Source organism: Haliotis cracherodii, unplaced genomic scaffold (genome assembly GCF_022045235.1).
Source record: "Haliotis cracherodii isolate W230 unplaced genomic scaffold, xgHalCrac1.p SCAF_10, whole genome shotgun sequence".
Classification (NCBI taxonomy): domain Eukaryota; kingdom Metazoa; phylum Mollusca; class Gastropoda; order Lepetellida; family Haliotidae; genus Haliotis; species Haliotis cracherodii.
Window position 1 is genome coordinate 27,990,541 of NW_027266265.1, and position 27,820 is coordinate 28,018,360.

The following is a 27,820-nucleotide window of genomic DNA, read 5'->3' on the forward strand; positions in this document are numbered from 1 at the left end:
TGCTGACAAACCTAGAAACATAATCGGGGCAAAAAGGGATTCGAACCCACAATCATAGGTTTCTGGCGTGCCCAAGGGACGCAACTCTGCACAGCGAATCACGGCGCCTTAGACGACTGAGCCACCCGTGCCCCCCTTACCAAAAGAGAAATACCACAGAACACAAATATACCCTCAATAGTACACACTTCTGGGTGTAGATGGCATGACGCGCAGAATAGACAGAAACACAAAATATCCACCACATAATGCTGCTTTTATGTTTATGCATTTTGAACTCACTGATGATATTCATTTTCGAGATACAGAAATAAGACACGCTTGTCTGAATACTTCGCTCACTCATACCAAGAATATAGAAGCCTGGACACTTATTGGCTGATTAAGCAGTTGACCTGGCAACAAACGTCTTTACACAGAGGGATATAGTATCAGAGTAAAACATCTCACTTTAATGAAACCGAGCTACAGCCAGTGTGTACCTAAGTTCCCCTGTCCCTTGCACCCGTTAACACAAGGATCTAATTATAAAATGGCAAGGTGTTACATGTGCAGTGTTTTCTTCCAAACTTATGAGCTAACATATTTGAAGGCAAAGATCACACTTTTCAAGGCAAAAAGTAAGACCAAAGAGTTCTTCCAATTATGATTTTCCAAACATGATTGAGGACAATTGTACTTCATTGTCAGATTACTCATCCAATTACACTGTAAAATATTCAAGACCATCAAGTCACACACTCAACTTTTGTGACACATTTACATTAGAAGACAGTAGCGATAACCGCTGTCACTACATGTGAGGCATGTCGAGGCATTTTATTGACTTTAAAGGCAGCGTTAGAAATTGGCACTAGTCCTGTAGTCGTTACCAAACTGCCCAATAGTAAAGGTATCCTAAGGACTAGTAGAAATTGGCCCATTTTAAGGGTTTTGCTATATGTTATCATTATAAGGACTAGTGAACAAAAACTGTTAGTTTCTAAGCCTGAAAGGCCTGCTTCAAGCCTGTGAGAACCTAGGTAAGTTACTGGGATTGGTATGTGGATTGGAAGGAAACTTCAGTTCTTCTTAAAACAGAATTTGAGGAACACTGTCCAAGACCTGTGTTTTGATCAGATAGATCAGATAGACCATGTGTTTTGATCAGATAGATCAGATAGACAATGTGTTTTGATCGTTTTAGATACACCTTACAATCCCCATAATTAACTACATGTATATCCATAGCTATGGCTGACTAGTGATACTAATAGGTGTTGTAAAGGTGTTGCTAAAGTGGGGCAACTAAAAAGGTTTTGCTAAAGTTTGGCAACTAAGTTAGTGGACAGTTCTGTAAGGAGAAGTCTACCAATCCTCTATCAAGGTGCAGATTTCAGGGCAAAGAAATAGTTCTTATTACTACCAGACATATACTGGTCATATTCTATTACAGTTAATGCATGGACTTGGTCAAATCATGCCCCGAAGATGTCCAGTAGATTGAGTAAGTGTCACGTCAGCTGAGTGTGGTTGGAAGTCTAACAACCACTTCACATGGCATCAAAGTGAAACTTGTGGGCTTCCTGAAGTTTCTCTTTCTTATCTTCAGCCTGAAAACACAACAGTGAATGAGTGAGTGAGTTGGGCTTAACACCACTTTTAACAGTATTGCAGTTATATCGCAGCGTGTCAGCGTAATGTGGGGGGAAAGCCCGAAGTGATGCAGGTCCCAGAAGTTTACCACTTCGGTGAAACCCACGAGCACGGGTATGGTGCTGACAAAGCATAATCATAATCAAGAAACATAATCGGGGTGAACCAGGATTCGAACCCATAATCATAGGATTCTGGCATGCCCAAGGGACACAACTCTGCACAGCGAATCGCAGCGCCTTAGACGACTGGGCCACCTGTGCCCCAAGAAACACAGTGAGTGAAGGAATCTTGCACTGCTGTCAGAAACAGTTGAATGATTCAACAAGCCTGCCTGTGTAATTTGAGACAAACCAGCGGTTGATGTCTCAAATAATGTCTCCACACCAGGATTACAGAAATCTCACTAAAACCATAACTTAGTTCCCACAACCGCTAAACAAAGACCTGAGGACATCCCATTACGGGTCATGTCAGAACGACCTTTCCTCCAACCAATAAGAGCCTTACTTACAAGAATGGGAAAGTGACAGTCGGAATGTGATTTTCGAATCATGTAACCTTTGGAAAGGTTAACACTGGGTATTCCAAACGACAGTTCCAGGCTGTATGACTGATTCCATGCTGCTTCAGTTAGATAAACATTTAAAACGGAAGACACTTTCCATAGCCCATGGGAAGTACAGCCACACAATCTCGACCATCTATTAGACATTCAAGAATTTTCTTTTGTTCAGTTTTCAAATTTGCAAATTGAGAACTTTGTCAAAAAAGATTTCTTTTGAAGCGTAATCACCAGTTTAAACATAGTTAATTTCTGATTGGCTATTGGCCTCTTCTAAATTGTCATTTCATTGGTCGGTCAAAGTTTGTGAAAGGTCGTTCTGACATGACCTGAAATAGGGTGTCCTCAGATCTTTGTTTAGCTAAGAACTAAGATCGGACTTTAATGAGATTGGGATTACCGGGCAGCTATGTCCCCAGTACACCAAGCCTGCTGCATGTGCTATGTGCTATGTGCAGTGAGGGCCACGTGGCCGCAATGTGAGCCCTGGCCAAGTGTGGATGGCATTGGTTTATGTTATTGATCACTATTTTGCCAGGACCAGATTCAGTGTTTTAACATAGCTGGAATACTGCTGACTTCTGAGAGGTTGAATGAAAGTAATCTCTTATCACAAGGCCATGGTTCATAGTTGCTTTGTCCAGGGCGTAATCTATACATAACTGCATTTGCTGACTGACATGTTTCATAAGCATGAGTAGTATGCACCCTCAAATGTACGTAAGGTACAAATGGCTTGAACTTAACGTTCGTACTTACCTTTCAGAGGAGGGATGCAGGAGGTGCACACACACACATATCCTTTTTTCAGACACTTAATATGCCAGCCTATCAATCATGTCATTTGTTCACTTCAAGACTAGGGTATAGCATACACACAAATGAATGACAAATAAATCAAAAAGAGAGCACAAGTCCAATACCAAGACTGGCTCAGGAATTTCCCAAAAGCTCTCTGCAAATATATTATCATCATTTGACAAACTATTTTCTCAGCAAGACTTACCCTTTCTCTCCAGTGTAAAATACCCACAATTCCTGCTATAAAGCCACAGGTTCCCAACAGGGCTGCCCCTGTCAGCAGCACCAGGCGACTTGGGGTCATGAACAGGATGTTCACCCACCTGCAGAAACACAAGGGTCAACTGTTAATTACCAAACATTATGTATTACAGCAAACACTGTATTATGAAGTCTTTTAATCAAAATTAAGGAAATTAGTACACTTTTATTATGTACCAGTCTATCAAATATTAAATCTTAAAATGTTCATGTCATTTTTAATATCTCAGAAAGAAAGAAATTCTGTGCTCCACATGCTAAGTTTGTTTGTTGTTTTACGCCGCACTCAGCCATATTCCAGCTATATGATGCCTGTCTGTAAATAATCGAGTCTGAGTATATAATACAGCAACTGACATCATGAGCACTTATCAAGGCAATTGGGATATGATGACATGCATCAACCAAGTCAGCGAGCATGACCACCTGATTGCCTTTGTTGTCTCTTATGGCAAGCACGATCGCCTCTTATGACAAGAATGGGTTGCTGAAGACCCATTTTACCCCTCATCTTCAAGGGTGATAAGAAAGATTGAGATGATGACGTTACTTCTGAAACGAAGCTTTTATGACAAATAGGTCTAGGGTATGCATCATAATAGAATGGAGACATAATACAGGGACTAATCCTTGTGTCTGCGAGAGCTACTTACGATGACGGGTCATCTGGTGGATGAGGAATTATAACCAGCTGTGAGTTGGGAATGAGCTGGGTCCACTCCTTGTGACGCGGAGGCTGGAAACATGTGGTCATACATCAGATGTGTCATTGCATGGGAGATACAGTTTGGCATCAGTGTAAACGCACTATGCAGCTCAACTGTACTGACAATTACTGGTGCTCACTGCATTTCATGAATTCGAAAATAGAACTAGTTAGCAATGTACACTATATACGTCACCATCAAAATAACTAACCTTTCCCTCTAATTTAGTTTATCTAAAGATTAACCCCACTAAAGATGACGATTAATTTAAGATAAAGGTTACATAAATAAAGTTCAAAACTATTTCTGGTGTCTCTACACAATTCACACTAAGACCTTTTGAAGACAGTAAGTATTTGTACCTTGTTCTTGGGATGTTGTATACCCACTTCCAACTTATCAACAAAGTTCGGCATCTGTCCAAGACCAAAATGTATGAACGGAAGCTGGAGGGAAAAGTAGGCGGTCTGGGTGAGCTGGGAGGCTGTGGAAGATAAGGGGAGATAACTCATGATAAGGACACAAGCTCTAGGTTCCACTACACCAAATCAAGATCAGTCATTCAACCAGCAATTTTTTAAGAGAGCCTTCAGTGCAGACTGAATCATCTAGCAGCTGTGACTGGATGATTTTGTGTATGATTTGTATGTCTTTTAGATGTACATGTACATCCATCTAGTAATTAAACCTGACCATGTTTTTCTATATTTAGTGCTGTATTTTTTAACATGATGACTTGTGACCACAGATATTTTCAAGCAAGTGACATTTTGTACTGAGCTTGGTTGGTATGTGTTCAGCTTCCTGTACTCAAAAAAAGGAACTGGCTAAGATAGTCAATTTGTTTGTTTTTATAGCTGCTTTAAGGCCAGACTTTGCACACACATATACATGAAATAGCTGTTGAATGCTCAGTTATTTTAAAAATAAATATAACATTACTATAGAAGTGTATGGGAAAACATTTGGTTGAGTGTAACCTATAAGCCTTATTATTTAGTCTACAAGGCCATAGATGTCTTACTGCTATCAACTTTGAAGTTGACCCCTCTGACTTTGTCATAATATAATCAATATCATAGGTTCTGCATTGTGTGGCAACAGTGAGTAACTGTTATTTTAAAGCCAGCAAAATCCAGTGATAATCTGACCCATACAAGACCCGGTTTGGATTGGTCTTCAGCAACCCATGCTGGTCGTAAGAGGAGAATAGCGGGATCGGGTGGTCAGGCTCGCTTGGTTGATGCATGTTATCCTATCCCAATTGCATTTATGATGTCAAAGACTGGACTGTCTGGACCAGACTTGATTATTTAGAGACCACCGTCATATAGCTGGAATATTGCTGAGTGCGTCATTAAACAACAAACAAAGAACACCAATAATCCACGGTGTCGTGTAAATAATTGCGGCTGTGCCAGGAAAAACAGTAGTTAATAGCATGAGCAAAAACAATCCATGCTGTCTGGGTCAGTGACACAAAATCATCAGAGGTCACACACTGTCACCCCCTTGTCCTCAGTCAGTGACAACAAGGAAGACATATTAAGTTTCATTTTATAAGAAATACAATTTCTGGTAAGAAGAACCCTAAGGACTATATAATTTTACATAATTTTGAGTGTACTTGCATGATTTTTATGAAATGTATAACCGCTAACACTGAACATGCCCCTTTAATGAATGAGTGTGACTGCTTGCTCGGCACAAACACAGAACAAGACATGAACTGATGCCTCACCCACTCCAATCTGTGTGTCCCCATCAGCTCTTGTGGTGGTGAATCGGACGACTGGCCCCACTTGATTCACGCCATAGGGCTGCACACAACAAACACAGGTTTACTCCCAGTGCAACACTGGACACATACAGCTAGCAGTAACTCCATCGGTACACCTACAACACTGGACACATACAGCTAGCAGTAACTCCATCGGTACACCTACAACACTGGACACATACGGCTAGTAGTAACTCCATCGGTACACCTACAACACTGGACACATACAGCTAGCAGTAACTCCATCGGTACACCTACAACACTGGACACATACGGCTAGCAGTAACTCCATCGGTACACCTACAACACTGGATTTCTATCATAAACACAATCACTTTTGAATAACAGTAGTCAAAAACTAAATGACCAATTTTAATAGAAAAACTGAGCAGGTTTATATAGCTACAAGTTTGCAGCCAACTTTCATCTATCTCCTACCATGACCTCCCTCATGGTGGCGACTCTGTGAGTTCTGCTACAGTGACTAGCTAATGGACAATACCAGGAGCATGGTCAGGGGTTACAAAACATTTCATACATTAGCTGAACCAAAGTAATCTGACTTTTCAGTTGCCCAATGTTTACATTCTCTTGCCCAAAGTTCATGATATAAACATTTCTTCAACAACCATACTGACACATATTGAAAGCACATAATCAGGTTTTCAAACTAAAGACATGATGTGTTTCTGTGCTCAAGTCCATCTCAAACCTGAATGACGACATTGTTGTGTTTGACTACCTTACCTCATGTCTAAGAACACAGGAAGACTTAGCATGATTATTACTACAGTAAGTAACTTTATTTAATTATTTCATATTATATAAGCACTATTTTTTTTCATCCTTACAAAACGACAGGATTTGAATTATGACTTTTCATTACATGACTTCATTGAATGGACACTGGTGATTATCTAACCTACCTTGTGGCCACCGGGACATTCCTCATTGCAAAGTCCACTGACAACTGAAACATAACACAGGCATATAGGTGGCTTCACTCTCCAGTTGCCAGATGCCTCCATCATTCCTAACAGACTCAGCAGACAGCTCTCATCAATACTGAAGAGCAATTGCAGCTCTGATCACTTAGGTGGAGGATAGCACAAAGCTATCTTTTGTTTAGAACCGAGAGAAAGAAAGAAAAACGTTTAACTTTATGGATAACAACTTCTGGTTTATTGCATGTAACGACATTTCAAAGTAGATTCTTACACTGTTATCAAGCTATTAAGTTGTATATTTGTCTTACTTATTTACCAACTTCTGGAATGCCAATCTAACAGTTACTGGCCAAAGAATTACAGCTAACAAAAGGATTAAGCCGGTACCATTATTTATTCCGATCGATGTTTTCCTTATTCTGTCCCAGTGTTCTATTTACTGTTGTTACCTAAATGGCATTACACATTTACTGATGACCACAACTGTGAACTAAGTGGAGGATGGTAACCTGCTCACCTGCTAAATCCTTTGGGCAGTTGGCCAATGTTTGACAGTGATTAACTAAAGTGTATGACCTCAGTGATAGTGAATATCACTCTCCTTATGATCTTGAGACGACCCACCTGGTATTACAACTCAGAAACATATGTCCTACTCACCCATCACCTTCAGGAAACAAGCATCTTCAGAGAAAGTCTGTCTGAGAGCCGTGATGTGTGCATCCTTGGAACTGATGGTGTTAATCAAGATGTCCAACACTCCCTGGAAACCAGGACAAAATATCCATGTGACAGATATAAATCATACTCCAGTCATACGTAATCCTAGTATTTAACCATGATAAACTGCACTGTGGCAATTTGTAGCTACTACCTCATCTTCCTGAGGCAAGGGATTTAACTGACTGTTAAAGTCCAGCTTCCACCCTTACCGAACTAGGCTGGAATTTCTGGGCTCAATTGTAGTGCCACCAGAGGCTATTACTAGTTATGTCTCTTCTATGTCCCTCCTATTGTCCAATTGGATTCCACCTCTCATATCACTTGCATTTGCTTCAAACAAAATGGCGTCACCGTGAAGACAATCTGATCGATAATCTATATTGTAACGAAACGGGTCTCACTTCGCGAAGAGTCTCAAATTACGTGACCACCTAGATTAAAAACACAAAAAGATTTGGAAAATATCTGTTGACGCTAAGTTGTCGGTACACATGCCCAGCAAATCCTACAATCAACCGAAACCTGCACGGCAGTTAGCGAACCGGATGTCGATTTTGTTACACGATTTTGATTGGAATGTGCATAGATTCGTTAGTCCAGCAGAACTCCATAAATCCAGTCTAGTTTGGCAAGGGTGGAAACTGGACGTATGTAGTCAGTTAACTCCCTTGCCTGGGGAAGATGCTACCTGCTTGACCTTCATTCATCTTTTACTGAGAAGTATCCACACTTAAATTCAATCTGTCTGACCTGGATAGGCCAGCTGCCCGGAGAGTGGAAGTTTGGTGGTTTCATCCCCCAAAAGACATTACAGTGGTACTTGCTATTACCCTCAGCACTAAGGCCCTCGTCTGCCTGTGTCTGAGTTGGGCATCCATGTTCAACTGTGGCATGGTATCTCAGTGGTTTATAACTATAATTAGGCAAAAGTCCTGACTAGTGCAAGCAGCCACATACACAAGTGCATGTGTGTCGCTATATGAGTGAAATAAACTTGAAAAGTTGAATGCCACATTAAACCCATTTCACATCATATCACATCACATTACTTTCTCCACTGGGCTCCCCATCCACACGCCAGTCTAAGGGAAGTAACTCTAACCTCCACAGGATTAAACAGCAGTCATTTCATGCTATATAGTACATCCATGGAAGTATGTGTACTGTACGATCTGACAACTGCGACGTGTAGTGCAGAGTGCTGCGTACTCACGTCATCCTGCAGGTCGAAGAAGGACACCTGCTGCATGTCAGGCCCCAAGGCTTGTAGTGGAGCATTGAAGGCAACACGGTAGGTCTGGGAGAAGTCATCACACGCAGAGGAACACGCAACGTTCTCCAGGAAAAATGCTCCATATGTCTTGTTACTGGAACAAAAATGAACATCAAATGCACATTCTGAGCTGTTGGTGTCTGTTCTACTAAAGCTGGACATTACAAGTCCTAGATGGAGACAATAATGGTACTTTGTTACACGTCTCTGTGACACCTAGGACTGCCAGGACACATCATGCTACTACACCGTGACAGAACCATGGCACTTTGTTACACTTCTCTGTGTCACCTAGGACTGCCAGGACACATCATGCTACTACCATGGCACTTTGTTACACGTCTCTGTGACACCTAGGACTGCCAGGACACATCATGCTACTACCATGGCACTTTGTTACAGTTCTCTGTGTCACCTAGGACTGCCAGGACACATCATGCTACTACCATGGCACTTTGTTACAGTTCTCTGTGTCACCTAGGACTGCCAGGACACATCATGCTACTACACCGTGACAGAACCATGGCACTTTGTTACAGTTCTCTGTGACACCTAGGACTGCCAGGACACATCATGCTACTACACCGTGACAGAACCATGGCACTTTGTTACAGTTCTCTGTGACACCTGGGACTGCCAGGACACATCATGCTACTACACCATGACAGAACCATGGCACTTTGTTACACTTCTCTGTGACACCTAGGACTGCCAGGACACATCATGCTACTACACCGTGACAGAACCATGGCACTTTGTTACACGTCTCTGTGACACCTAGGACTGCCAGGGCACATCATGCTACTGCACCGTGACAGAACCATGGCACTTTGTTACACTTCTCTGTGTCACCTAGGACTGCCAGGACACATCATGCTACTACACCATGACAGAACCATGGCACTTTGTTACACGTCTCTGTGACACCTAGGACTGCCAGGACACATCATGCTACTACACCGTGACAGAACCATGGCACTTTGTTACACGTCTCTGTGACACCTAGGACTGCCAGGGCACATCATGCTACTACACCATGACAGAACCATGGCACTTTGTTACACTTCTCTGTGTCACCTAGGACTGCCAGGACACATCATGCTACTACACCATGACAGAACCATGGCACTTTGTTACACGTCTCTGTGACACCTAGGACTGCCAGGACACATCATGCTACTACACCATGACAGAACCATGGCATTGAGATACACTGTGTAACATCCGATACATCATCAGATCATCCTCCTTGATCACCGAGTGTATCACATCCCAATTCTATTATGATATAGCCCCATTTGCCACCATAGCTTTATTTTGAGTCTGATGCAAATCTAAAAACAGCCTGATCCAACTGGGCCTTCCCCCCCGTCTTAATATTCAATCTTCTGGTTCAATAAAAATATCGAGGGCTTGGATGTAAGATGAATTTCTAGCTATGTTGGACTCACGGTTCCCTCTTGGTTGCTGATTTCAAGCTTAAGAGAGACACAAATTGTGTGCATAGTTGTGATAAGAGACCTGGAGATGTTGACATTCCTTCCTTAATGAAGCTATGGTGGTGAATATCATCATATAAAGGCAAGACAATACGGTGGATAATGGAGGATGTCAGATCGATTCCGGAAACATAAATTGTTCTTTAACTCACCCATTAGAGTTTGTTGCAAGGACAGTGACAGCATCGGGGTAGGAGTTGAGATTAAAGTCCCCTGCGCGTAGCATCGGGGGAATACGCACTTGAGGAGGTTGATTTGCCATGGGCACAAAGTTCCATGTTCTGCCATTTGATTCTTTGAAGTTAACGCCCATTTTGTGCCACTGGATAAACAGAGATACATCTGTGAGACACTGACAATGAAATTAAATTAAAGATTTAAGTCAGATGACATTAAGAAAACAAAATTTTATGATTCAGAAAAACCTAAAATGGTACATGGCACCTGCACAGCTACTACATAATGAGCTATTTATATCAAGAATAATGCTGAAATAACAGCTACATTCAATAAAAATAATTCTTAGAGGTCTTTCATCATTGAACAGTGGAGTTGTCTACCTTGTGCCGAGACCAAACAAAGATCATACTGGAAGAACATGTGGCGTCCGTGCATGCTGGTAGCACAATGTTTATGCGGTGATCACTATCTGCAACAATTATAGAATATCAAACACATCAAACTTCAACAATTTCTGCAATATGTATTCATAATTTCTTTTTAATATCGAAGTGAAAATTCATTTTATTTCTGTTACTTGTTAATCATGCTAATCACTGTTGCAGAACAAATGTAAGTACGGTTGCAGTTGGATTTGTTAAAAATCATTAAAAGGGATACATCTTCTGGATATTTCACAACCTCTGCTGAGGTGAAATTGGGTTTAACATCGCGTCCAGATTATTGCACTTAAATAGTGACGTTTCACCACCTCTGAACATGTTAAGTACTACATACTTTGGCCCAAATAGGAGTGAATGAGGTCTTTGTTAAACAATGGTTGCAGTATTTCAGATAACAAGTTATATTCAACATGCCATCTTGATATAAGAGGAAAGGGCTGCAGGTCTTTTACCTCATTGCTCATAAACCTAGAAACATAATCACAGTGACTTGAACCCACAATCAGAGGTTTCTGGGCCTAAGGAACACAACTCTCAAATATATGAAGAAGGCCTTGCAGGATGCTATGAATCAGCAACAAGGTACTTACTCATGTCAACAAATGTTGGATGTCCCGTTTCTATGGCTTCCTCAGGGAGAGGAATTGTTTGGTTCCAAATGAACTCTCCATTCTGAAGACACAAAATTCTTTCATCAGGTACCAATGGATTTATAGTTTATTATTAGACATGGAATGTTGCAATCATGTTAACTTTGCTTGTTCTTTGCTTGTTTGCTAACACTGCACTCAGTCACAATATTCCAGCTAAATAACGGCGGTCTGCAAATAATCGAGTCTTGACCAGACAATCCAGTGATTGATCTACGCAATTGGGATACAATGACATGCATCAGCCAAGACACCTGGCCTGACACCGGTCCCGTTAGTTGCCTCTTACTCATGTTTTTTTAAAAACAGACATTGAACATTTCACAACTTGATACTTTTGATTGAGTGTCATGTATGACAGAGATATCCAATCACAAAGCGCAGGGCAAACTCACTGTATTATTCCAGATCTCAAACTGTTTCTTCATCTGGGAGTCAACAGACATCACGATCAAATCTGAACAGAGAAAAGGCCTGAATTAGTCTAGAAACACAATCCTGTCATTGAAGCTTCCTCATCCAGCTGAGTTGGCGGCCTCGGAACCAGCTTCTATGATGGGTGTTTCCAAGAGGGACCAGGAATCAGTAGGGCACCCACTATAAGGTACCCGCTGTAGGGCACCTGCTATAAGATACTCGTTGTAGGGCACCTGCTGTAGGGCACCCGCTATAAGATACTCGTTGTAGGGCACCTGCTGTAGGGCACCTGCTATAAGATACTCGTTGTAGGGCACCTGCTGTAGGGCACCCGCTATAAGATACTCGTTGTAGGGCACCCGCTGTAGGGCACCTGCTATAAGATACTCGTTGTAGGGCACCCGCTGTAGGGCACCTGCTATAAGATACTCGTTGTAGGGCACCTGCTGTAGGGCACCCGCTATAAGATACTCGTTGTAGGGCACCTGCTGTAGGGCACCCGCTATAAGATACTCGTTGTAGGGCACCTGCTATAAGATACTCGTTGTAGGGCACCTGCTGTAGGGCACCCGCTATAAGATACTCGTTGTAGGGCACCCGCTGTAGGGCACCTGCTATAAGATACTCGTTGTAGGGCACCTGATGTAGGGCACCCGCTATAAGATACTCGTTGTAGGGCACCCGCTGTAGGGCACCTGCTATAAGATACTCGTTGTAGGGCACCCGCTATAAGATACTCGTTGTAGGGCACCCGCTGTAGGGCACCTGCTATAAGATACTCGTTGTAGGGCACCTGCTGTAGGGCACCCGCTATAAGATACTCGTTGTAGGGCACCTGCTGTAGGGCACCTGCTATAAGATACTCGTTGTAGGGCACCTGCTGTAAGGCACCCGCTGTAGGTGTCAAGAGTTGAGTACAGAATCTCTGATTGGGAATTGTTTAACCCCTGCCCTGGCAAAAACTATTTAGATACATGTATCAAATGATCTGATCACGTATACACTGAAGTTGTCAGACGCTTTATCCTTACTCAAACATATAAACGTCAGAATGAATGCTTGCATAGTCATAAAGAAATGTGAACATTTGCTATTCTTGTAGTGTAACCATGGAGTTTTACTGTTAATGTCATTCTGGGTAGAGCAATGGGTACCGAGGTCCTGCTCAGGACCCACCTGACCACCTGACCCACCTGACCCACCTGACCAACCTGACCCACCTGACCCACCTGACCCCAGTACCCGAGTTACCTGTTCCAGCCATACGAATAGTATTGTGCTCAAGGGGGTGGAGTCTGCAAACCCTCAGAATTAGGATACATTATTGTCAAAGGCAAACAAACATAATAAATGATGTATTTTCCAATAGATATTTATACAGTATCTATGTTATTAGGCCATTCACAAAGGACGGTATGGAGAATTACTACTCTTATTTACATCAAAACAACATTTCAATGCAAGGAACAGCATTTTGAAAAAGGGTAGATGGTAACCTTGTAGCTCATGCAACACACCAATATTAACAAGAGTTTGCCACTAAAATGGCTATATCCCCCACTCCTGTTGCAGAATTTATGATATAATTAAATCTAAACAAACCATAACCTTTTTTAACCGAGGTGGAACTTGTTGTTATGGAAATTTTAAAAAAAAGAAGATTTTGCCACTAACGTTGCCAAGTCTCCTGCCAAGCAAATGAAGTGTATATTATGTCAACAATAGTGAAATTTGATCACACAAACACATACATTTGAAAATATTCAAAATTTTGTAAGGAAGGGAGCATCTACTTGATGTAAATGCAAAATATCCTGGAGAAACAAAATTTAATGGTGCAAAACACAACTATGAAGAAAAAAATGAAACCTTCTCCACAAAAACATGATGGAAGTACAAACTGACAAAACCAGTTACTACATTTACTGCTGAATTCATTAGGGTGGGAGAAAGAAAAAACATTACAGGTTACATTTTGACTCGTAATAATATCTACATGGAATATTTGTTAAGAAACATAAATAGTATTAGTCTGTGATATGTGATTATGGTCATTACCATTTCAAACCCAAGATGTTGCTTTGGACATAGTAGATTAAATGAAAAGTATTAAGATTTGAAAAGTTCAGTTCATTACCACATTGATTAACATACAAAGAAATAATAATGATCGTCACTTGTACCTGACAGACCTGCAAAGTTTTAACGGTTTATGATTTATGCTCCGGAAACGAACCCTAGCCTCACAGAACCTAAGTCTATCTTGTTGCCATGGAAACGTAAAAAATAAAAATTTCCATAATTTCTAAATAGCAAAAGGCACCAGTTCAGCATGTACCTGACAGACATGCAAAGTTTCATGAAAAAATATTTAACGGTTTCTGAGTTATGCTCTGGAAATGAAATGTGACAGACGGACGGACGGACGGCTGGACGGACCGACGTACGGACTTCGTTGGGCGGGGGATAAAAAAACCAGAATAACCGTTCTTTACTCATTATATAAATTTGTCTAACTATTTGGTAAGAAAAACGTTGACTTGTCAAACAGTGCTTAAGTTTACCCACCACAGAATGTATCTCTGTCTCCTCAAGAAACAAAGATGTGGATGATAGCATGAACAATCCCCATTTTTGGTGAGTATTACGAATTTGGCAGACTTACTCTGCCTGACATAGAACAGGGAGACGTGAGAAAATGGTTGCTGCTGCTACCTGGTGTCATGTCGTGGTTGATGTCAAGGAATCCCGATGCCTGTGGGATGTACAGGTCCGGCAGTTGGGTAGAGGTGTCGTTGTGAACGTACTTGACTGTGTAGTTCTTGTGCTCACTGCAACACAGGACAGAATGGGTCATACAGGAGAGTGGGTCATACAGGAGAGTGGGTCATACAGGACAGAGTGGGTCATACAGGAGAGTGGGTCATACAGGAGAGTGGGTCATACTGGACAGAGTGGGTCATACAGGACAGAGTGGGTCATACAGGAGAGTGGGTCATACAGGACAGAGTGGGTCATACAGGACAGAGTGGGTCATACAGGAGAGTGGGTCATACAGGATAGTGGGTCATACAGGACAGAGTGGGTCATACTGGACAGAGTGGGTCATACAGGACAGAGTTGGTCATACAGGAGAGTGGGTCATACAGGAGAGTGGGTCATACTGGACAGAGTGGGTCATACAGGACAGACTGGGTCATACAGGAGAGTGGGTCATACAGGAGAGTGGGTCATACAGGACAGAGTGGGTCATACAGGACAGAGTAGGTCATACAGGAGAGTGGGTCATACAGGACAGAGTGGGTCATACAGGACAGAGTGGGTCATACAGGACAGAGTAGGTCATACAGGAGAGTGGGTCATACAGGACAGAGTGGGTCATACAGGAGAGTGGGTCATACAGGACAGAGTGGGTCATACAGGACAGAGTGGGTCATACAGGACAGAGTGGGTCATACAGGAGAGTGGGTCATACTGGACAGAGTGGGTCATACAGGAGAGTGGGTCATACAGGACAGAGTGGGTCATACAGGACAGAGTAGGTCATACAGGAGAGTGGGTCATACTGGACAGAGTGGGTCATACAGGAGAGTGGGTCATACAGGAGAGTGGGTCATACTGGACAGAGTGGGTCATACAGGACAGAGTAGGTCATACAGGAGAGTGGGCCATACAGGAGAGTGGGTCATACTGGACAGAGTGGGTCATACTGGACAGAGTGGGTCATACAGGAGAGTGGGTCATACTGGACAGAGTGGGTCATACAGGACAGACTGGGTCATACAGGAGAGTGGGTCATACAGGAGAGTGGGTCATACAGGACAGAGTGGGTCATACAGGACAGAGTAGGTCATACAGGAGAGTGGGTCATACAGGACAGAGTGGGTCATACAGGAGAGTGGGTCATACAGGACAGAGTGGGTCATACAGGAGAGTGGGTCATACAGGACAGAGTGGGTCATACAGGAGAGTGGGTCATACATGAGAGTGGGTCATACAGGACAGAGTGGGTCATACAGGAGAGTGGGTCATACAGGACAGAGTGGGTCATACAGGACAGAGTTGGTCATACAGGAGAGTGGGTCATACAGGAGAGTGGGTCATACAGGATAGAGTGGGTCATACAGGACAGAGTGGGTCATACAGGAGAGTGGGTCATACAGGACAGAGTGGGTCATACAGGACAGAGTGGGTCATACAGGACAGTGTGGGTCATACAGGACATAGTGGGTCATACAGGAGAGTGGGTCATACAGGACAGAGTGGGTCATACAGGAGAGTGGGTCATACAGGACAGAGTGGGTCATACAGGAGAGTGGGTCATACAGGACAGAGTAGGTCATACAGGACAGAGTTGGTCATACAGGATAGAGTGGGTCATACAGGATAGAGTGGGTCATACAGGAGAGTGGGTCATACAGGACAGAGTAGGTCATACAGGACAGAGTAGGTCATACAGGACAGAGTTGGTCATACAGGAGAGTGGGTCATACAGGATAGAGTGGGTCATACAGGACAGAGTTGGTCATACAGGAGAGTGGGTCATACAGGATAGAGTGGGTCATACAGGACAGAGTGGGTCATACAGGAGAGTGGGTCATACAGGACAGAGTGGGTCATACAGGACAGAGTGGGTCATACAGGACAGTGTGGGTCATACAGGACAGAGTGGGTCATACAGGACAGAGTAGGTCATACAGGAGAGTGGGTCATACAGGACAGAGTGGGTCATACAGGAGAGTGGGTCATACAGGACAGAGTGGGTCATACAGGAGAGTGGGTCATACAGGACAGAGTAGGTCATACAGGACAGTGTTGGTCATACAGGACAGAGTGGGTCATACAGGAGAGTGGGTCATACAGGACAGAGTAGGTCATACAGGACAGTTGGTCATACAGGAGAGTGGGTCATACAGGACAGAGTAGGTCATACAGGACAGAGTAGGTCATACAGGACAGAGTTGGTCATACAGGAGAGTGGGTCATACAGGACAGAGTAGGTCATACAGGACAGTTGGTCATACAGGACAGAGTTGGTCAAACAGGACAGAGTGGGTCATACAGGACAGAGTGGGTCATACAGGAGAGAGTTGGTCATACAGGAGAGTGGGTCATACAGGACAGAGTAGGTCATATAGGACAGAGTTGGTCATACAGGACAGAGTGGGTCATACAGGAGAGTGGGTCATACAGGACAGAGTGGGTCATACAGGACAGAGTTGGTCATACAGGAGAGTGGGTCATACGAGACAGAGTAGGTCATACAGGACAGAGTAGGTCATACAGTACAGAGTGGGTCATACAGGAGAGTGGGTCATACAGGACAGAGTGGGTCATACAGGAGAGTGGGTCATACAGGACAGAGTGGGTCATACAGGACAGAGTGGGTCATACAGGAGAGTGGGTCATACAGGACAGTGGGTCATACAGGACAGAATGGGTCATACAGGAGAGTGGGTCATACAGGACAGTGGGTCATACAGGAGAGTGGGTCATACAGGAGAGTGGGTCATACAGGAGAGTGGGTCATACAGGACAGAGTGGGTCATACAGGAGAGTGGGTCATACAGGACAGTGGGTCATACAGGAGAGTGGGTCATACAGGACAGAGTGGGTCATACAGGACAGTGGGTCATACAGGACAGACTGGGTCATACAGGAGAGTGGGTCAGACAGGATAGAGTGAGTCATACAGGACAGTGGGTCATACAGGACAGTGGGTCATGCAGGAGAGTGGGTCAGACAGGACAGAGTGAGTCATACAGGACAGTGGGTCATACAGGACAGAGTGGGTCATACAGGACAGTGGGTCATACAGGAGAGTGGGTCATACAGGACAGTGGGTCATACAGGAGAGTGGGTCATACAGGACAGTGGGTCATACAGGACAGAGTTGGTCATACAGGACAGAGTGGGTCATACAGGACAGAGTTGGTCATACAGGAGAGTGGGTCATACAGGAGAGTGGGTCATACAGGACAGAGTTGGTCATACAGGACAGAGTGGGTCATACAGGACAGAGTTGGTCATACAGGAGAGTGGGTCATACAGGACAGTGGGTCATACAGGAGAGTGGGTCATACAGGACAGAGTGGGTCATACAGGAGAGTGGGTCATACAGGACAGTGGGTCATACAGGAGAGTGGGTCATACAGGACAGAGTGGGTCATACAGGACAGTGGGTCATACAGGACAGACTGGGTCATACAGGAGAGTGGGTCAGACAGGACAGAGTGAGTCATACAGGACAGTGGGTCATACAGGACAGTGGGTCATGCAGGAGAGTGGGTCAGACAGGACAGAGTGAGTCATACAGGACAGTAGGTCATACAGGACAGAGTGGGTCATACAGGACAGTGGGTCATACAGGAGAGTGGGTCATACAGGACAGTGGGTCATACAGGAGAGTGGGTCATACAGGACAGAGTGGGTCATACAGGACAGAGTGGGTCATACAGGACAGAGTTGGTCATACAGGACAGAGTTGGTCATACAGGACAGACTGGGTCATACAGGAGAGTGGGTCATACAGGACAGTGGGTCATACAGGACAGAGTGGGTCATACAGGACAGAGTGGGTCATACAGGACAGAGTAGGTCATACAGGACAGAGTGAGTCATACAGGACAGAGTGGGTCATACAGGAGAGTAGGTCATACAGGACAGTGGGTCATACAGAAGAGTGGGTCATACAGGACAGACTGGGTCATACAGGACAGAGTAGGTCATACAGGACAGAGTGAGTCATACAGGACAGAGTGGGTCATACAGGAGAGTGGGTCATACAGGACAGTGTGGGTCATACAGGAGAGTAGGTCATACAGGAGACAGGAGGCAAGGGATGATGGCTCCAGCTGTCATGGATTGAGGCTTAACGACAAAATGTAAGTCAATCTATCGCCGAAGTGGAGTGGTGATACCTTGGATCAAATACAAGAAAAGATAATCTACTAGGTCTAGCAGTTCTCCATGATTGACATTTACAATCAGCATTAGGGACTGGGGTTCTTTTTTGACAAAGTTCCCATAATAAAGTTTACCTGAATATCCAAAAAGCCCGAGACTTGTTTGTGAACTCCGCAAGCAAATCAGGGATCATGTCACCATTAGCACTGGAAAGTCAAGATACACACTCTCAGTCAAGTTAATATTTGAAATTTTCTGGAACATGATATCAGATCAGAAAGAACTTACAAGGTAAAGAAAAATAAGTAAAGAAATAGCAGAAGTTTCTAAGCAACTGACATCCTCACAGCCTACTGATTAAACTATACATTAATGCATTCATAACTGGCTATATAGGAAGCCAAACTTACATTATGATTCCCAAGGTCTTATCGGCAGCCACCATGGCAGATGAAGGTAAAATGAGTATGGTCAAAACGCAAAGGCAATTCTTCTTATAATATTTGCAAAAACTGCAACTTACATGTACTCAGTTATTGCATTTTTAAAAAAATAAAAAACTAGCCATGTATTGGTTTTTCAATATGGAAGCTGTGGCAGCCATATTGAAAACCTGTTGAACAGATTCAGGGGTATTCATTGGTCCACTAGAGGTGAGCTAAAACGTCATGAAGCTTACTCAAGAACTGTTGGTTGATCCCTTAATGTGTCTTCCAGGTTCAGAGGGGATGCTGAAATACAACATATTAATTAATCTTAGATAACACACAAAATACACAAGTTTTGAGATTATAAATTTATAAAACATATATTTTAAACCAATGAGCTTTGTTAGCTAGGTGAAAATGAAAATAACTGTGTGTATATATCACTTGGTTGTTTGGTCCGGTTGGTATAGTGGGGAAAAACAAATGCTCATTCTACTGAAGTGGAGCAGGTGCTATTATTTCCGCAACATGTATACATGGTATATATACACTTAGTTTGGTACAAGAAGAATTTGTTCATTTAATATTCTTGTCTGCACTGGCCAGAGACTACATACAATGCATTTGACCAATTATTACCTTAAAGAGTCAGTTACTTCTTAGGTACTTTTGTAGTATTATCTTTCTATTTTTCAAATCCATCGAAGAGCAAACTGACATAAAAAATGAATGCATCTACTGCTTGTTCTTGACAGTGAGAAAGAGCTGTGTGAAGTCTTGCTGAAGAAGTTGTTTCAACTAGCTGTGAGGCCAACCCTGTCACACAGCTCCCAGGTGACAACGGAAGTGATGACGTCATGGATTAGCACATAACTGCTCAAAACCAGAACATCTGAAGGTATCGTGGTGAGGCAGCTCTGCAACGGATGGGTCCATTTAGACGCAGTAAGGCTGGATAAGAATACAAATATTAAAAACCTCTAGGATTTTTTAACTTATCCTGCATTACTCCTTAATGCATCTGAATCTGACGGATCTGGCCACCACTAAAGGGCTAAAGCTGTGCATGCCTTGCACATTTTCTAAGGCGACATCTCACAGATAGTGACTGGCAAACACGGTGTCGGAACACCTGAAACAACCTTCCATATATTCGCGTGTGTGGAGCAGTTGCTGTGAAGCTCCATGGTGGAGGCAACCGCCCGGATCTAGTGCGGGTTGCTGACTGTTAGAGGATCCAGACCCGCCGACTCGTAGGCCTGGATAATGATGGCCCAAAGTTAGAGGGCGATGGTGTTGTGGCCGAGTACCGCCTGCGATGTTGCTGACACCGGAATGAAGAGACGACAGTGTTGTTTACGGCGATCCTTGGATCGGAGGATGAAACATGGTAGCTCTCTCGCCGGACACAGTAGGAGTTCTTGTTTGTCCTCCGCTCCCACTATCGATGATAGAAGTGGGGTGAGGACTACGTTCAGATCCCAAGCTGGAGGTCTAAACTCACCCAATCTGAAAAGAGCGAGGCAAGGCTTGGAGTGATGGAAACTTTATCATTTTCCGATTTTCTGGAACGTACCTGATGGGCCACAAGATACGTCGGGATGGTGCTTCCCTTCAGATGATGCTTGTGGCGCAGGAAAAAAAGGAACTCGGTCAGGAATTGAGGAGACAAAGAGGTGGGATTCTAATGTTTTTCCTTGCAAAAACTTTCAAAGGAGAGCCACTTGATGTTATACAGACTTCTGGTAGACGGTCGATGTGCCAATGTAATGGCCTTCGCCGCTCTGGCTGAGTAACTCCTGGCACTTAGGGCTCTTTGAAGATGGACCAAACGTGTAGTTGTAACCTGTCTGGTGTGGTCATTTACTGTGTGGATGAATCAGAAGATTCAGCCAGTCTGGAAGTTGGAGAGGGTCAGTGGTGGCTATCTCTCTGAGATCAACGATCCTACCCCTCGCTGGCCACCAGGGCGTGATCAAAGTCAGATCGAGGCTCTGTGTTGACCTGATCTTCAAATGACCCTGGGAAGAGTACAGGTGTTGGACATGGAATCGGAGCCCAATTTGATAGACCAGATTGAAGATCCAGGACATTTGCTGAAGGAGCGATTGGGAGTTGGTGATGTTGTCCATCGAGATGGTTCGAGGTTGTTGATATGCCATTGCTGTTGAGCGGCAGACTTCAGCCCTGAGGCGACTTGCCCTTCCTGGTGTGCTCCCCATCCATGAAGAGAGGAGTTGACGAATAGGTGTAAGCTGTCAAAGAGATGTTGTCTAAGACGTTTGATTCCACCGTTCACCATAGGAGATGAGGCCTGAGATGGTCCTGGAGGACGATGGACCCCGACAGGTCTTGGTGCCTGTATGGGGCCAGGAATGTATCAGTGCAGTTGGAGCCTTCCTCTGGAGGTCAGATCCTGTGCTGATGTTAGGAGATCTAAGAGCGCTTGCCAGTGGCGTAGAGTGTGTTATTGATGGATTGTCGGGAGCAAGTGGAGTTTGATTCGGTCCCACCTGTCTTGGTCGGTTTGAAAGAAGCCCCTGATGAATTGAAGATGGAATGAAGGCGTGAGCGCTGACTTCCATAGATTGATCATCCATTCCAGATGAAGGAGGAGATTGCGTCAAGTCCCTGTTACGAGTGTGGCCGTATCCTGGTGGTTCAGGAGGCAATTGTCTATATATGCCTCGAATTGGACATTCCTCATGTGAAGGAAGGAGGCTATTCGGAATTGGTCAGCATAGTCTCCTACAGGAGTCTCGACACATTGAACGACTGGGGGTAGAGATGCCTGCGAAGACGCCAGGAGGGCAGCTGTAATGGCGCTTGTAGAGATGCTGTAGAGGCGCTTGTAGGGACACCGGTAGGGACGGCTGTGAAGACGTCAGGGGAGGCGGCTGTAGGAGCAGGGGTAGCCGAGACTATGGCGGAAGCCTAGGGACGCCGGGAACTGAGGCAGTAGCTGTAACTAGTGGAGCCACAGAGAGTCCATATACGGTGTCTTTACCAGACACTTGAAAACATTTGCCAAAAGCTGTGGGGGAACGCAGGAGGCAGTCTTTACATTTTGGAGACTGCGAGCATGGAGATGTACAATTTAGGCACTGAGGGATCCCACGCCGATTTATTACGTCGGCACTTGTTACAAGATGGCATGTTATCTGAAGCAGACAGTAATCACAATTTGTTCCGGTCTGATTATGTATGCCATAATCTTTTTTCCCAGCCATGTGAGTTTATGAAAAACAAGTTTACATGAACACATAAAACAACACCACTTTAATAAACAATATAATTGCAAGAATATTTCAATAAATAAGTACCTGGTGAAAAACGCACCACCAGGTGTCCAATTATTATGCTATGGCATGAATCATATGAAATATATGAAAATACAAACCAGGGGCACAATATAGTCACAAGATAAATCACTAAAGATATCAAACATACGGGTATTGCATCAGTTTTCAAAACACAGGTCTTGCTTCTGTGAGTGACAGCAGTAATGTGCTCATCTGTGACGTCATCACTTCAGTGGTCACGTGGGAGCTGTGTGATGGGCTAAACCACACAACTAGTTGGAACAACTTCTTCAGCAATACTTCACACACCTATTTCTCACTGTCAAGAACAAGCAGGAGATGCATTATATGCAGGATAAGTTAAAAAAATCATATTTTCTGAATACGTGTTTTCTTCAGGTCAGTCAATAAACTGAAAATTAAAAGAGTGTCATCTGAGGTCCAAGGTCTGATACTGGCTTAATTACAAATCCAAACTAGTCAGACGAACTGATGTCTTCAGACAGAGACATTTTCTTGTCTATGTTTTCCACCTTACCTCTATCAACGTTTAGTCCATTTCCCCAGTAAATCCGGACACTCAAGGATTTGCTGGTCTGGCCTTTATCCTGAAGTGTTAACATGACATCCATCATGGAGTCCCCGTTGAAGTCTGCTGGCACCACGCTGGTGATAGACAGAGGGGCTATATCGGTGCTGTCGAGAATAGTGCGATTCAGGAAAGGAATGTCTGTCACAGTTGGTGTCAGGTCAGCATGACCCAGAAGCAAACACAGATTTTTTCCTAGAAAAGCAAATCAGAAAATTTGATTAACTGAGTATCATCTAGCAGAATCTGTAAAAACAATGAGACAACTTTTGGCCTTGAACAAGCTGGCCGGATTTTATCTCTTTGTAGAGTAGCTAAAGAGTGAGTGAGTTGGATTTTATGCTGCTTTTAGCAATATTCTAGCAATATCATAGTGGGGGGCACCAGAAATTGACTCCTCACATTGTACCCATGAGGGGAATTGAACCCAGGCCGTTGGCATCACAAGTGACTGCTTTGACCACACGCCTGCCCCTCCACTCTGAACAGCTAAAGAGGCCTAAATGGGGTTGAGTCCACTAGGCTGCCCCACCAACCTGAACAGCTAATGAGGCCTAAGTGGGGTTGAGTCCACTAGGCTGCCCCACCATCCTGAACAGCTAATGAGGCCAAAATGGGGTTGAGTCCACTAGGCTGCCCCACCACCCCGAACAGCTAAAGAGGCCTAAATGGGGTTGAGTCCACTAGGCTGCCCCACCACCCCGAACAGCTAATGAGGCCAAAATGGGGTTGAGTCCACTAGGCTGCCCCACCACCCCGAACAGCTAAAGAGGCCTAAGTGGGGTTGAGTCCAGGACTTTCAGGCATTGGTAAAACAATGAAGGGATTGTAAAATTCCAATCATGTTTTGTGAATAGAAAGTATTCCTTTAACATGTTTAGGAATAAATACCGACATTTAATCACAAACAAAACAATAGTACTCTGCATACATGTTTAACATAACTCGTGAGAACAAGTGGGAAATGTCCGGAATCTCTAATCAAGTCTGGCTTCTTTAATCATGTTAATGATTCAATAGCCATTGCTGACAAAACCAAAAAGGGTACCCCATACACATTATTCATAGCGAGAAGATTCCTAAAGCTGCACATGTGCAGTAATTAACTTCCCTGGATACTGAGGAACCTACCACTGGAAACCACATAAAGATTGGAGTTTTCGATGCTAAGTTCTGACATATATAAGTAAGTCAAATACTGACCTGGATTTCAAAGGAAAATAATGGACTGCTAGTTAAAACAACATATTTGATATCAATACATTAAATTTGTCTCAGGATAAACTTGATTTTGTATTTTGAGCATTGGACTAATAATGGGCTGGTTGATATCATGGATTTCTGGGTCAGGATCACTTTCGTTGGAATGTCTCTAAAACTAATACAACTTCCAGTGTAAAGATCATGTTCTATGGTTAGTCTCTATGTTTTCAGTCAAGCTACCGGGTATATATAAAAATAATGCAAGTTATTTCAGATCCAGCAAAATGATTTTATATTACATGATGTTGAGGGTTTGCACACCTGATTACATACATATGTATATTTGAATGATTTATAAATAATTTATAGTCGTTGCATTGCCTATAAAAATAAAACGTAATTTACTGAGTTTTTTATTTCGAGTCTTATGCATGCCTGTGCGTGTGTGTACATGTGTGTGCGTGTGTATGCGTGTGAGTGAGGAAAGTAACCACTGTTCCATGCAGGGTTGTTCAGGTTGCCAGTTTTGCTTGGAGTTAGTTCAGAGTCAATCTATAGCTGATTTCCAAAGTCATACAAACTTAGATTTCTCTCTGCGTCCCCAAAGTAACACTAGACGGCTAGACCACCAGACCAGCATTTATGCAGCTTTTCTGGTCCTTAAAGGACAAATATAGTCAACATAGCATTAGCAACTTTCATCTTCAGGGTGGCAAATGGGACTTTTATAGTCAGTTAACTCCCTTGCCTCGGGAAGATGGGCAACTTTGCAGATTTTAATACCTTAGGGCATACTCAATCACAAATGCCTGACCACAATTATATTTGAAAACCAGAAAAAGCGTAAAACAGACAATTAAAAAAAGTGACAGGCAAATCATCACCACAACGAACCATTCCTCAACAGCATGGAATCCCCCTACTGGAGGTTCAAATGTGTTCCTGGTGTTTGATGCGCTGCACAAATTCAACACTCATGATAATTGGGCCAACGCCTGCTTCTGCCTCGGGTTTTGCAATACACATGTCCTATAACTGTCTGCCTATCTATTTGATTAGTGTGTCCACAACTTATGTCACCTTAGTAACAACACCAAAGATGCCTTCAACTGTTTACTCAGGGGATAAATCCCTGACAAGCAGTTATTGAGGGGATTAGGGCTGAGGACAGCTGTTTTTTTGTTACCCAAACAGGATGATAGTAATTCAACTCTAGTTACCGATTATTAATTGTTATCTTAATTGTTCACAATGTCAAGATCAAGGGTCATTACACACATTTAACAATTTATACATGCAATGTTGATAATATTTACAGGATTAACAGAAATAGCAGAAACAGTATATGTATATCGGCTGAGAATCATAAGATAGATAAACGTGGCAAACGTAACGGCCAGTGAAAACAATTTTAACTGTAGCTTTTGGCCATCCCCCTAAATAGGTTGGTTTTGGAAGCCTGATTATGGAGCGTGTGATTGCAGCATTTTCACTAAGACATTCAAATACCTTCTACAAATATTAATAATTTTTCTCTTTCTGAAATTGACTTAACATTTCTCAAAAAATTTATATTCACAAAAAGATTGCAATCATTTTTTTCACTTAAATTGCACTTTAACAGTAGAGGACGTAACGTGTGAGAGGGGTCACTCGTATGCGTGACGGCCTGTCAGTGGACCATGGATTTCTGCATGTTGCACAAAAATGTCTCTACAAGCGTTATTTGTGAAAATAATAAAACAAAATTAAGTACAGTTATTGATCATTCTACTAGTTATCGAATGACATGAAAAAAATGTCATAAGAAAAATAATAAACGGTCAAATTTGGAGAAAAATGTGCAAAAATCGAGCAAAAAGGTTCTGTTTTTTACAGCGATTTTCGCCTATGTACATACTATTCAGAAACTAACACGTAGTATTTTCTAAACGCTTGTTTAAGAAAATATACACACCTGTGGACCAGTGTTAGTGTCAAACACTGGCTGTGCGTGTGTCTATGCGTGTCTACCCTGTTTACCATGTGTTTGTGTGTAAGTGCCTGCTGTGTGTGTTCACCATGATTCTAAAGACATTACTTCTTTCTTTTTCTATCTCTTGAGCTCCATTTGACATATACATGTACAATCAGTACACGTTTTGACCAGCAGACCAACACTGTATAGTACGTAACACTGAATCCCTGGAACAGAGGTATGGCAGAAATTTATGGGCGGCCATGAATGTTTCAGTTGACTGACAGACCACACAGACCTTCAAGGGCTGCTTAGCATACACAAGAAAGGTCCATGTAACACTACTATCATAGTCATTGTATTAAGCGTCTAGCTCTAATAAGTGGTCCCTTACAAATTTGTTTTCTTATAAATTGTGGACTTCAAAGGCATATTCTGTATGTTGTCATTGCAATTTATTTAATTTAAACATAAGGGTTACAACAACTTGTTATATCTAGCAATGTGATCACTCCTGTCCTGATGCATACACTTGCTATGAGAATGTTTACAAGACATTGGATATAAACATTCCTCGAAGGGACATCAGCATCAGCTTTTATTTTTATCATTGCAGAAAATTGCTAAATTTTAATGATAAACATTATTTGATTATGCTGGAGACAAATGACATTGGGATATTTTAATATTTTATCAACTTTAGAGAAACCTAATAAACAAGTTTTAACATTTTGAATGACAATCAGTCAGTGTCTGAGAAAACGAAACGATATGAAACCGTGTCTCATATCTGGAATCGTTAATCTAAATCTTAATCCGTCTTAGAACACATAACATCAAGATATGAGTCAGAGTCAGGTAGTCAAATCATGCTTGTATATTACCATCATTTGACACGACAAACATATCCGTTGATTTATCAGCATCAAAGTCGCCAAAGGCAGCAACAATCCCCCTTGAAGAATCGCCAAACACCAGAGATGTCACATCGGACAATGACGCCATACATTGAAGTGAAAGACATTCTAAAATAATCAAAACTAATGTCAATTTGAGAAACATATTCGCATCTTCAGAGTCAGCACCAACTCAAATGTCGTAAATGTCGCAAACCATACCGTTTCCGCTTATAACATAGTATTATCCTAAACACGAATATCGTAATAGCGCATTCTCCGGATTTGTCGTGGACGTAGACAACATTGATCAGCAAGTATTTTATATGATTACCACAAGTCATATAGCCAATACAGTAGGCATTTCTCACGAGTTAAGAACATTTACACTGACATTTAGGCCCACGAATAAAGTTATATTATTTAGTCAAAGTGTAAAATGGCTGAATTTTTCAAAAAGGCAATTTATAAAATGCCCAAATGTCAATGTACAATTATTTTTGTCAGATTGTCTAAAAGTTATTAAGAAGTTCAAAAGGGTTAAAAAAAACCCATCACAATAGACTAGTTGTGGTAGGATTAGAAGCCAAAATTGTTACTTTCGCTTAATTCTTTTAATCCTATCATTCTCACTCAGTCACTGGGTGATGAAATAGAG

General features: G+C 42.8%; 1 protein-coding gene across 1 annotated transcript; it reads right to left on the reverse strand.

Moving 5' to 3' along the window:
• Positions 1-574: 574 nt before the first annotated feature.
• On the reverse strand, positions 575-27,359 carry LOC139454233 (T-cell immunomodulatory protein-like). Its single transcript, XM_071235835.1, has 17 exons — positions 27,151-27,359; positions 23,056-23,301; positions 19,467-19,518; positions 18,922-18,993; positions 14,597-14,712; positions 11,860-11,921; positions 11,405-11,486; positions 10,752-10,840; positions 10,344-10,513; positions 8,633-8,786; positions 7,357-7,459; positions 6,676-6,719; positions 5,711-5,789; positions 4,332-4,453; positions 3,916-3,998; positions 3,207-3,324; positions 575-1,592 (listed from the first exon to the last, which is right to left on the reverse strand). The coding sequence occupies exons 1-17, from the start codon at positions 27,326-27,328 to the stop codon at positions 1,533-1,535; spliced, it is 1,830 nt and encodes a 609-aa protein (XP_071091936.1). The 5' UTR covers positions 27,329-27,359; the 3' UTR covers positions 575-1,532.
• Positions 27,360-27,820: the final 461 nt, after the last annotated feature.